At 34.7% G+C, this 13,608-nt stretch overlaps 1 protein-coding gene across 25 annotated transcripts in view; it reads left to right on the top strand.

The window, feature by feature from the left end:
* Window positions 1-13,608, top strand: part of NRXN1 (neurexin 1) — a 1,129,526-nt gene that overhangs the window by 989,929 nt on the left and 125,989 nt on the right. For 15 of the 25 annotated variants that reach the window (XM_053890675.1, XM_053890679.1, XM_053890676.1 and 12 more), the window contains 2 exons: window positions 4,085-4,174; window positions 5,576-5,895. In XM_053890675.1, coding sequence (XP_053746650.1) covers window positions 4,085-4,174; window positions 5,576-5,895 — 410 coding nt within the window. The remainder of the gene's footprint in view (window positions 1-4,084; window positions 4,175-5,575; window positions 5,896-13,608) is intronic. The other 10 variants (XM_053890684.1, XM_053890683.1, XM_019419355.2 and 7 more) reach the window with 1 other exon arrangement.

The following is a 13,608-nucleotide window of genomic DNA, read 5'->3' as shown; positions in this document are numbered from 1 at the left end:
TGTCACGAGAAGTCATTAATCTTTTATTCTAGTAGAAGAACAAAGAATCTGGAAACTAAAGTAAACATATATTGAACACAGGGTGCCTGGGGGCTCAGTTTTTCAAGCGTCCAACTTTGGTTCAGGTCATGATCTCACAGTTTGTGGGTTCGAGCCCCATGTTCTGAGCTGTCAGAACAGAGCCCGGAAGCTGTCTCAGATTCTGTGTCTCCCTCTCTGCTCCTCTCCCACTCATCCTCTGCCCCTCTCTCTCTCTCTCTCTCTCTCTCTCTCAAAATAAATAAACATTAAAAAAAACTTCTCTTTAAACCGTGTATTGAACTGAAATGAGTACCATCTGATTTCCCATCCATTACTTCAACAAAGACTAAAGTCTGTCATTTGATTTTAAAGTCAAATTTCTCTTAAAAAAAAAGTCTCTGAACTAGAAGGCATCTGATAGTCATGGTTGATGGGATTGTATGACCCTGTTCATGTGGCTACCTTTTTAAAAATTATCACATCTTTTTATACCTATTTCTGCTGCCTACTCATTTTTCTCTTTGTTGTTGTTGTTAGTTGACCTTTGTTATTCATTGGAAATAATGGTGTTTTTATTGTTTTAGCTGACTCTCATCAAGGATCTTTAAAAGCTATTGTTGACTTAAATCATGTTATATCCAATAATGATAATTGCTCTGAGTGCCAAAGGTATGAGAGAAAATTGCATTTACCTGTGTATATATGCATTAATGTGTTTTTATGTGCTCTTTTTCTAAGTTATCAAAAAAGAATATACAAAGCTATTAGTTCTCTCCACCTGTCTTACTTAGGGCTTTTCTACTTCCCTTACTATAATAACTACGATTACTTATTTTGTGGCATGAAGCAGTTATTATTAAGCAAATAATGAACTGATTGTATAGATGTTCAAGTCAGTGACCATCATTAAAAGAAATAAAATTATAAATGAAATATGTGATATCTCATTTAGAAAGTCAAAGGGAAGCTCAGCCATGTGCGATTTATTCTCTGGGCAGAGTATTTCCTTTCTTTTTCTTGTGAATGTTGTTGGGCTCTAGGATGAGATAATGGTTCCATGGAAGCTGTGAGAATTGAAAAAAAAAGATTTCCTTCACCACCTCAATCTACAGATATTTCACAGGAAGTTATATGATAGGTATTGTGTTCCACCAAGAATACAACAATTAACACCACACACAATACCTGACCTGATGGAACTTCAGAGTTCAGAGGAAAATATTTATTGAATATGCAATTATAAGGTCAGTGCCTGTTTCCAAAGGGCATGTATCAGGTGCTAGGGAAACATGCAGTCAAGTGTCCTAATCTAACTTGATGACAGCTAGGAAACACCTCCTGAGGAAATAATGCTTCTATCAAGAAGATTCCATTAATGAGTCATGTTTGGCTAAGAAAAAATGGAAATAGGGTGAGAGTGAGGAAGAGTATTTCAAATAAAGGAAGCTACAAGTGCAAAAGCCTAGAGGAAAAAGGAGAGCCTTAGAAGAATTGAAAGAAATCTCATGAGGATGCAAAGAAGATGGCAAGGCAGTAGCAGTCACGAGATGAGGAACAGGAGGTAGTAAAGGACTAGATCATGGAAGTACTCATAAATATCATCAGGGGTTCGCGATTTCATACTAAAGGCAATGGTAAGGGTTATAATAGACAAATGAAATGCTTAGATTTCAGCTGACATGTGGAGAATGGGTGCAATTGATTGCAGGGATGATGCAGAGGGGTCTGTTAATATCCTGTAGTAGTAATTGGGCAAAAGGTGATTTGGAGCCTAAATTTGGGTGGTATCTGAGGGAATAATGAATCATTTCTTATGATGGGAACACTCTGGCATGAAGAACAGCATAAGGAACCACCTAATTACAAAGTCATCAGGAGAGTTATAACAATGTGAATTGATATATGAGTGTTGGCAGACAAAGAAGTTAATAGAGTAAAGGATATGTGTTTTTGAAAAAATATTTCATGTTTGCCTATCAAATTATGCACATAAAAATGTGTTGATCACATAAATCACATATAAGCCAAAAACACATATTCATCATTCGTCACACTGCCTTAAGATAACCAATATCATATTTTAGTGTATTTTACCAAATATACATGTATGTAAGCATACAGACGAGAACACAAATTGTACACTCTTTTATTTTTTTTATTTTTATTTTTTTAAAAAAGTTTTTAATATTTATTTATTTTTGAGAGAGAGAGAGGGAGAGAGAGAAAGCACGAGCCGGGGAGGGGCAGAGAGAGAGAGGGAGACACAGTATCGGAAGCAGACTCCAGGCTCTGAGCTGTCAGCACAGAGCCTGATGCAGGGCTCAAACCCACAGACTGAGATCATAACCTGAGCCAAAGTCAGACGCTAAACCAACTGAGCCAGCCAGGCGCTCTAATTGTACACTCTTTTAAAACAAAGATAGGCTTGGAATTTAAGCTATTTGTATCCTTGTTTTTGTTGTTGTTGTTATTTTCTTTTTTTTTTTCTAGATTATCAATATACCAAAAATATCCCATAGAATAAAATGTATTTTATAACTTTTAAATGATTACATAATATAAAGAAATACATATCAATGTTTTTATTAAACTATATTTGGGACCACTTTGACGTTTACATTCTTTTTTAAAAGTTGAGTATATTTGACACACAATGTTAACATAATTTCAGGTGTAAATTTTAAATTAAGTATTAATATTACATTTTAAATTAAGTACTAATACATGAAATATTTTAGTCAAATAGACATTCAAGGGACAATTGATAAGATCTAAATTATAGTTCTTTTCTAGTTCTCTAAAAGCGTGTGACCAATATAATGGCGGGTTTATTATGGTAAGTATAGTATATAGTAAAAATAGTATAAGACACACTTACAAATATTCTGAGAAAAAATTATATCTATTATTTTCTTGAGCAAAATGCTCCATTCCTTTCTTGTCAGCAGTACTACCTTTCAATGTTTGTTTCTCCTCTGAGTTTTCCTCTGAGCTTTTGCCAAGACATCTTAGCTCAAATTCCATGTTAGTTAATTTTCACAGAATAGAAAAACTTGCAGTATTCACAATTGAGCACTGAGATGGCAGCTTGGATTCTTCCTAAGTGCGTTATAGATCAAGAGTACATTCATCTATTTGCAAGCATTATTCAAGGTCAGTTTAAACTGTGCTTCTATCAGATAATGTTTTGTTCAAAGAAGCGAGGCTCCCATGTAGTTTGAACCTTTGAGTAGGAACAACTGTTTGTGGCTTGTATTTGTTCCTTACACTGTCATGCCTTTAGAATAGTTTAATAAAAGCAGATACTTGAGAACAAAAAAAAACATTTTTTTTTCAAATGTTATACACTTCAGCATGTTAAGCTTTAAGTGGAACTGAAGGACACTCAACTGAAGTCACTTTTGTCAAAGCCTTTTCCTATAATAACAAATTTGGATGATGCAAGATGTATTCCCTTGTGATGTCCAAGTGATTGATAAATCAATTTGTGTGGAATATACAAAAACTATTCAGACTTTGTGGTTTCCTTAAATGAGATGAATAAGAATTTCTATTTTCTGAATAGGACATAAAGTTTTCTAGGCCTATTTTAGATTCATCAGTGTGCCAAAAGATGGTATTAAGTTTGGTGTTCATAAATTTCTAATCTGGAATAAGAGGTTGAATGTATTTTGAAAACTTAAACCTGTTTCACCTGAACATGTTTAACTAGTTAATAAGAAACATCAAAAAGACAAAACCCTGAGATCAATGGTCATTTTTTTGTAAAGCTATTATATGCTGTTTAAATTGGTTGTTCGGGTCTGTCTATAACATAAGTTCAATAACCTAGCTCAAATGCAGATTTCTAATTTTCAATTAACATAGGAATAATTTTGTTTGCTAAAATAAAATAAATGAATGAATGACAAGTCTGAAACATGAAATGTTCTAGGTAGAACTTTTTAAAATTCCAAATTTCAAAAAATCATGTGGCAACTGTATAGCTCAAGCTTTAAGTATTAACTTTTAACCTTTGACCTTACAGATTTTAACCAATGAAATGTCTCTTTAAACTTTAAAGGAAACAATGATAACGAGCGCCTGGCGATTGCTAGACAGCGAATTCCATATCGACTTGGTCGAGTAGTTGATGAATGGCTACTCGACAAAGGTAAAAAACATTGATTAAAACTTCAAATAAAAAAATAATTTGAACATAACCAAGTAGTACTTCATTGTAACACTAATAAACATAAAAAATAAATTTTCCGTAAAACTAAATTAAAAACAAATTTAAAACAGTAAAATGTAGATAGTAATATTTGCATACCTTGTATAATAATTTCTATACATTTTTAGACGTACCAGCTGTTTAATAATCTTACCCTGTTAACTTAAGGTTAAAGGGACTGTTAAATATAATCCACTAACTCAATCTATGAAGGTACTCACAGCAAGAATTAACCCAAAATGATAAATCATTCATAGATTATATTACATGTTCCAGCCTCTAAATTATTAACTAAAATATATGTAGTTCTGATATCTTTATTATGGTCCTGAAAAAAAAAACAAAACAAAAAACAAAACCAAAACAAAAAAACTCTTGGTTTAAACTCTAGGCATCTTAAATAGTGGGCAATATGGATTGCCAGTCAAAATGAAGTCCCTTTAACGTTTGCAACCTTCTAAGAGCATTTGAGAACAAGCCCTAATTAAAACTGAACTTAAAGTTGTGTGCATGCTTTTTATGAGCAGAGAGCAATCTGCTAAAACCGGATACTCAATTTGATGATATTGGTACTGTTGCTGAGGATTGCTGTTTGATGGAAATGTGCCATGATTTCTCCATCGGTTTGTGTATCATTCCTGAAGCCGCTTTTTACATCTGAAGCTATTTTTTTTTCATTTTGTTTTGTTTTAATAGACTTGCTGAAAGCCAATCAGAAAAATATTTTTGGATTTTTTTTTTTTTTTGTCTCCGACATGCTTAGTGTAAACCATGCATTTCTTTTCAGTGTGATTGCCGGAAAAATAGAATAATTCAAATAACAATGGACTATATCTTCAAAAAATAAACATTTTCGAAGACTAGTGTATAGATACATGTGGCCATTACATGAACTATGAAATTTTTATCATAAATTTAAAATTAGATTTAGCTGCTTTAGATTAGTTTATGCCAGTGTTAATTTTAGAATGACAAATACTTGAAACATTAGCTATCTCACATTTTTTTTAATTTGACAATTTAGACTTAAGAGACCAACAGTATAAGATCTTGATGTAAAAGGGAAAAGGGATCCACTAAAAACTGATTTATAATATGTATCTTTGATTGGTCTTTTAGCAAAACACTACATTTATGATAAGTTGAGAATTTACAAGTATTTGCCAATGATTATGCATTTCATGGACACCTCATTTATAAGCAATGAATTATGAGTCAAATGCCTCTCTTATAGTTTATTGCTCTCATTATCCACCCCATGAAAGATCTGTTTTATCATCCTTTGTAGAATGTAGAGTTCACAATCAACATTTTTGCATGTATGTAATATTATTTTTACAGGGCGTCAGCTCACAATCTTCAATAGCCAAGCAACCATAATAATTGGCGGGAAAGAGCAGGGCCAGCCCTTCCAGGGCCAGCTCTCTGGGCTTTACTACAATGGCTTGAAAGTTCTGAATATGGCAGCCGAAAATGATGCCAACATCGCCATAGTGGGAAATGTGAGACTTGTTGGTGAAGTGCCTTCCTCAATGACAACTGAGTCGACAGCCACTGCCATGCAGTCAGAGATGTCCACATCAATTATGGAGACCACCACAACCCTAGCTACTAGCACAGCCAGAAGAGGAAAGCCCCCTACAAAAGAACCCATTAGCCAGGTGAGTACGTGGATTTCATTCCTTTGTCTGGGAACTTTGGTTATGAAAGTAGGCTTTTCTGCATAGATGTCTTTTCTAAAATGGGATTGTTTCTGACCTTGGGTGCTATGGCTGTCTTTCAGTCTTGCTTAGCATAATGTACTCAGTTTGAATGTGAAATGTGTATAGGCTTTTAATCTGAGATTTGTCGATTTTTGTAAACTGCTTTGTGTTGGTTTTGTTAGCTACTAGCTGGTAGTCTTGATTAATAACTTTGGTCTAGCCCAAGCTGAGGGGATTGTCTGCTAATTGCACAGGGTTTTCACTTTTTAAGTTAAATAAACAAGTAAATTAGTGAAGTACTTGAAGGGCCTTGTTTGTTCAGGCTCAGGACATCATCAAAATAAAGCAAATTTGAAGAGAAATCGCATACAAAACTTCTATTATATTTTAAAGTGTCAAAATTTTGAATTGATAGCCTTCTGGTTCTCATGATGAATAATAAGGCTACCCTTTTACTGTTGTTGACATGGTAAATTTTTATTCTTCCCTTCAAGTTTCTTCTGACTGGTCTAAAAAGTGAAATTGACATGAAGCAGATTCATAGGAGAAAAAAAACCCTTTAATTATTTGTACACAGTCTCAAGAATAAAATTGAGACCCAAATAAATGACTAAGGCAGGCAGCTTTTATACTTTTTTAGCCAAAGGAACATAAACCTGTAAGAAATTTACAGGGCAAAAAAGAAACCCTTAAGTTTTGGAGCTTCAATTAGTAAGGAATTCTAAAGGGATTTGGACTGGGGTAATAATTTAGTAAAAGTAACAAGGTTTGTTTATATAGCCTTCTTGGCTCTGTATTCCCAATGTCTGGTGATATGGATGTCTCTTTACTTCCTGGTACAGAGAGGACACCTTTCGTATGGAAGATTTATTTTCTGCTTTCTGAAGACAAAGGGGCATCCTAGTGTTCTTGCGCTGGGTGTTCCTTAGGTAACTCTAATTCAGAATAATCACTGTACCTGCCCTTGATCCCCGCACTGTCTATGAGAAAAATGCACTGTTAGTTTATCTGAAGACAAAGACCCAAAATATGGTACTTAAAAACTGTCTTAGGCTTACATATTTTGTATTATATGTGGTCAGCTGCCCTTACCTAGAATCCACTTCAATGAACCTATGTCTCATGTCTAAAGTTTTTGAAAAATAGAGTTTTAAATGCTAAACGTTTACAACTTAATGCAATCAAGGTATACTTAGTGATGGCCTACTGTGCATCAGGCACTGGCATTACATCAGTGAAGACTAAGGAAAAGAAATCTACCTGCCTCAGAGAGTGCTGTAAGAATATTACTAAAATGCTATTAAATGCTACTAGATCCCTATTGACATTTATAGTCTTTGTGTATATTCTGTTGTTATTTCTTTCAGAATTGTGTGTCTACTTGGCCTAAATTGTTTCCTTCTGTTTTGTTTTTAATAGCGAATGTGTGTCTCTTGTAGATGCCATATAAAGCTTTTCCAAATACATGATCCTAACTTTTATAGAAAACTTCATTCTAAAGAAACAAGAATGACAACAATTATTTTTACATTTCTTTTATTTCACGTGTTTGAGATACACCTAAGTGTCAAATTTGGAAAGAGAGTAGAAGAAAGTGAATTCTGTTCATATCAGCATGCTGTCTACTAATTAACATGTTTACCGGGGAAAGAAAAAAATAGATTCTGATTTTTACTTTCAGTAGAAGGAGCAAGAAGAACAGGATAGAAAGAGAGAAAATATATTAGAAGAGAGATAATAAAAACTTTATAAATTCTGTAAATTCATAAGGGTAGTATTGCATATTATGTGCCAATATGCACTTTCTCTCTGTCTCGTCTCTCTCTCTCTCCTTTTATTTTTTATTTCCATTTGACCATAAAGTACAATGAGCTGTCACACAGGGTATTCATCAATATATATTTATTGATCATTCTCCATGTGCCATACACTGTCCTAGGCACTAGGGGGGACATTAACAACAATGAACAGAAACCCCTGTCCTTAAGGAATATCCATTTCAGTAAGAATGTGTGCTCACATTATAATCTTTCTGTTGATTTTCTCTATCTTGTTTAGGTTTGTAAGATTGTTAATAATAACACTTATTCCCTTGAATAAAGACTTAACGACTTTAGAACTTTACACAGATTTATACATATCCAGGAACTCCATTTGTTATGCTTTACTGATGCTTCATTAATGATTTGTTATTGTGATTGTTGGTTTATGATTTATTTAACAATAAGAAAATTATTGGGGCACCTAAATGGCTCAGTCAGTTAAGCATCCACCTCTTGACTTCAGCTTGGGTCATGATCTCACAGATTTGACAGCCTGGAGCCTGCTTCAGATTCTCTCTGCATCTCTCCTCCTCTCTGCCCCTCCCCCGCTCATGTGTGCACACACTCTCACTCTCAAAATAAATAAATAAACATTAAAAAAAAACCCAAGAAACAAGTTAGTAAGGTGAATTTGATATAGGAAAATGAAATACAATGTGACATTTAGACTGTTTCTTTTATATAAAGTAATTCATAAGAGGACATTCTAGGATAACCAGAGTTGGAAAAAAGTATCAGAGATTTTTCTTTGTAGTCTTATTTCATCATTAAAGAAATTACTGATGCCTGAATTCCTAGGTAAACTCGATGTATCCCAAAATAAGAAAAGACTTACCAGCCTTTTCTAAAATGCATTTTATCAATTAGTGACTAGTTTTTATTAAGAAATTCTGTTTTTTAAGAAAACATATAAAATAGCTATTGCATTTGCAAGCTAAATACCTAGTAATAGGGAAATAAAAATTTATGCATTTTATAGTATTAATTAATGTAAAAGGAAAACACTTAACTACCCATTAATTTCCAATGAAATGTTTCTTTTATTATAAACTATTACATGTTTAAAGACAGCAGTGGTTTATAGAAGTAAATGATCTAATCAATTAGTGATTATTTGGTTCATTTGAGGAGGTATTGACTTAAATAAAAGATTACTAGGTTCATTAAAAAATAGATATTTTAAATCTTTAGATTTTTAGCAGACCAATAACTGCAATTAAATAGATTAATATGCTACAAATACTCAATTTTGCAGCAATGTTTTTAGGTTGTACCAATAGGTTTTAAAATTAGCTTTTATAATGATACCTATGTGATTTCAGGTAATAAGGTGTGCATATGGGGAAAAAAACTACTAAGGAAGAAAGGAAATTATATACTGTTAAGTAACACAGTAATTTGTTGAAAATTTTCTTTACCTCATAATTGATTTTTCAATTGCCTTTCAATTAAGAAGAGATCACTGTTATATGTAGAATTTAAACTGTTCACTAGAATTGTCAAAGCCCTAGAAGTTTAAATAATAAGAGAGTGATTTATAATGCTAATTCCTGGACTATAACCTTTGACTCATTTTTGTAAATTGGATGAAGCATCTTCCTTTAAATCCTGTCCATAGTGGCCATATCTGCCTGCTTTTATCAACTGCCTTACTAAATTGTGCACCAAGAAGGGTCATTTTATTTTTCAAAAGCCATACCAGACTGTTTTCTCAATCAAAGTATATTTTCCTCAGTGATAACACTGAGCCACTTAAGCTACAATGGCAATGTACCTTGGGGTGATTGCATGTTTTAGAACTATGGAAACAGATTTTTGGTCAAGAAAAATTAAATTGGATTCACTTCAAATAGATGAGATGAGGTTTATTCAGCCATCCTGCAGGGCAAGTAGTAGGGAAGAAATGTATTTTCATTTTTTACAGAGTCAGAGAATTTTTATAAAATAGTACTCATCAAAATGTCATCCAATAGGATCTTGTTTACTTTCCTACTTAGAAGTAAATATGCTTTTAAAAAAAGTTTTTCCTCTGAGGGATAATCAAATTTGAAACTGATGTTTACTTTAGAAAGACATGATTCATATCATGAAATAATGAGGACATTTACCAACCCTTTTTGATTAAGTGGCATTTTAAAAAAATGTGAATATAATAATAGTACTTCTTATGTGCACTACGTAAAGTTCACAAAATTAATATCTAAATGTTTCTGTAAGTCCTGCTTATCTTAAAAAAAAAGGTGGGTGATGGGTACTGAGGAGGGCACCTGTTGGGAGGAGCACTGGGTGTTGTATGGAAACCAATTTGACAATAAATTTCATATTATAAAAATAATAATAAAGATGCTTTCTATAAGACTACTCTCAGAAAGCAAATATTTGCAAATAATTGCTAGTAAAATTTCTCAGGATGCTGGGAGCTTCTTGGGATTAGGACAAGGATTGTCATGCAAGATTTTTGGCTCCTAAGTGTTTCCTTTCTGAATAATGTGGCAATGTCTTAAGACGTATATGTAGCTTTATATAAATGAGTAAAAGTAAGCCAGCATGCAAAGGGCAATATTCGTTCCCTTTGAATGCAGTCCATAAAGAAAAGAACGTGAAACTGCTATTCATTTTGAGATCAAAATTGTGACATTTATTCTGTTCTAATCTTTGTATCACATTTTGCAGTCTATTCGTTCTTTTCTTCAAGACTATTTTACAAGCTGTATACACACTGTAGTGAATATGGATCCATAGAAATGCCTTTTACTTAGAGGGGATATAGGAGAACGGAAAGAACACGGCAAATCATGAGACCTGGATTCCACTTTCAACACAACCACCTACCTTGCTGTGTAGCTTGGGCAGGTTGGTTACCATGGCTACACTCTGGCTTTACTACCTCTCTAAGTAGGTTAACTAAGAATCTCTTGAATTGTATTCAGCTCTAAAATTTCAGTGATACTAGTGATGATACTCTTAATTGCTCTTCTTTTAAAAAAATTTTTAATGTTTATTTATTTTTGAGAGAGAGAGAGAGACAGAGCATGAACAGGCAGGGGCAGAGAGAGAGGGAGACACAGAATCCAAAGCAGGCTCCAGCCTCTGAGCTGTCAGCACAGAGCCTGACGCAGGCCTTGAACCCATGGACTGGGAGATCATGACCTGAGCTGAAGTTGGACGGTCAACAGACCGAGCCACCCAGGCACCCCTTAATTACGTCTTCTGATGATTAACAAAGCATAGATTTCACCATTAACTTTTACACAGGGTGGCTGTGCATCTGGGGAGGACTGTATAGTTCCTGTGTACATCTGGTATACCACTGTAATTATTAACAGTATCCCTTTTTGAGTTTCACAAGCATTCCATTTTGGTCTGTATATTGCGTTCTCCTCTTACAGGATATATAAAATCTATCTTTGCAAAAAAAATCATACTTCATAAGAATAATAAATAGGAAAGCCTCATCTTTTACATTCAGAGGAGCAACTGACTCTGGTATCTGTACCTGGTTTTAAGAGTCCATAGCCTTTTTCATCTTCTTTTTATCTTATTTCAAAAAACCTTGAGAAAGGAAAGAAAACGAGGCTTTGAGAGATTCTGATTTTTGACTGGAGGGACTATAGCTTGCAACTCCTAGTAAGAAATTATAGAGTAGGGCAGGATTAGTAAATATGAGTGAAATATATTGGAGCAATTCTGTGGTTCCAGTTAGGCTTTTTTCAGAGTGGACATAACAAACCCACTCAAGAAAAAAGAACTGTTTAGGATTTAAAAGCATTGATAGGTTGTCAGAAACATATATATTTCACATATGCAGTGTCCTACTGATTTGACAGGGTTTGATTCCGATGGAATGTTCTGAAAAGAAACCCAATTAGTGTTCAAGCAAGAAAAGAGTATTTGAATATATTGGACACTGCTGTTGCTTCCTGGCAGCATTGGAGATGCTCATAAAAAATTAATACTATTTGTTTGAAAAATGTAAGCAGAGTATACACACATTTCCATGAAAAATATTTAAACCTAACAAAATACATTTTGTAACTTCAAAGAACAAAATTTTATTTTTTATTAAAAATATTAATTAACCTCAGTTGTGGCTTCATTATAAAAAATAATTGCATTACTTATAATTATGTGTGTTCCTGATAACCACTCTGCATTTTAAAATACTGGTGACATGAATAATTAATTTTACTTTTGCTAGTCCAGTCATTCTGCTGAATTCACTTAAATTAATGTACATTTTTACAGCAAATTTTAGTGCATAGTGGAAAGAAAAACACTCGCATGTAGATGTAAAATTATATACAGAGGAGTATTCTCCTGAAACTAATGGTGCCGAGTAAGAGAAGTATAAGTCATTGTAATTTTAAATGTAGGGAGGCAACTGCTACTTAGGTACTTTTCGCCATCATTGCTGGTAAGCAAAAGTGCCAGGGTATATACATTTTAAAGAGTATGTTTTAAGAAAATTCTTTTGCTTAGTGCATTTTCTTTAGGATATGGAGATTTTACTGGATAAAAAGATGTCCTATTGGTGGATGCAACCTTGGTTTTGAGATATCTTCAGAAATAGCTAGTTGTAGATAAATAAATCCATCTACCCATCTACCCATCCATCCATCCACCCACCCACCCACCCACCCATGTGTCCATCCATTCCTCCATCTGTCCATCCATCCATCCATTCACTTGCTGAGCACTTACTATATATATACCAGGCAATGTTCTAGTCACTGGAAATATAGCACTGAACAAAATTAAACTTTTCTGCACAAAGCTTACATTTTATTTAATTATTTTTTAAATTTTTAATGTTTTTACTTATTTTTGAGAGAGAGAGACAGAGACAGAGAGACAGAGTGAGTGTTGGAAGGGCAGAGAGAGAGAGAGACGGAGACAGAATCTGAAGCAGACTCCAGGCTCTGAGCTGTCAGCACAGAGCCCGACGTGGGGCTTGAACTCACAAGCTGTGAGATCATGACCTGAGCCAAAGTCGGATGCTTAACTGACTGAGCCACCCAGGTGCCCCATAAAGCTTACATTTTACTTAAAGATGGGCATAAACATTAGAGCAAATATCATACATGGGATATTAAATGCTGTGAGGAAAAAAGCAGCGGAGAGGGGATGCTTGTATTAGGGAGGGGCGTGCACATTAAATGGCAGTCCTTTTTGAATAGACATGTATAGATTATTACTGATATAGGCATTGATTATAAGAGAACATTGGCATGTTAAAATTCAGACTTATTTTTACACCCAGCAGTATCATACCCTAGGTGGATAGTTCTAGTGGCAACTAGCTGGTGTTTTAGGAAACCAGAACAAAAGTGACACTGAGATTAAACTTTTCTTTCTTTTTTTGTTTTAAAGAGGGACATCCATGGTCTAGGACCAAGACCTGGTGCAGGTGGGAGGAAGAGAGGAAGAGAGGGACAGAGGGAGAGTGAGAGGGAGAGCGAGCGAGAGAGGGGAGAGAGTGTGGTGGGGGACTCACTGGAAGCCAAACAAAGTGTATTTAGAGAGTTCCAGGTATGCATTGTGGCTTCAGGTATGTGGAGGCAGTAAGTGCAGATCCTCATGGAGGATCACAGAAAGGATGGGCAGAGATGGGCTGAGCATCCAGGCAGTTCAGAGGATGGTAGAGTCAGCCCCAGGCACTGCTGCCAAGACCGTTCTTCCCAGAGGGAACCCCATCTCTCAGGGTCTTGGGAGTTCCATAGGCTGTCAGAGGAGTCCTGGGGTGAGAGATACTTGGGTGCACCAGGCCCCAGACTCATCAGTAAGGAGGTCTGGCTCATGCCACCTATAAAGTAAACCCCAATCCTTTTTATCACCACCCCCTATCTCA

Source organism: Panthera pardus, unplaced genomic scaffold, assembly GCF_024362965.1.
Source record: "Panthera pardus isolate Hobbes unplaced genomic scaffold, ASM2436296v1 HiC_scaffold_25, whole genome shotgun sequence".
NCBI lineage: Eukaryota > Metazoa > Chordata > Mammalia > Carnivora > Felidae > Panthera > Panthera pardus.
The sequence above is the reverse complement of the archived record's forward strand: the minus strand, read 5'-3'. Positions and strand labels throughout refer to the sequence as shown.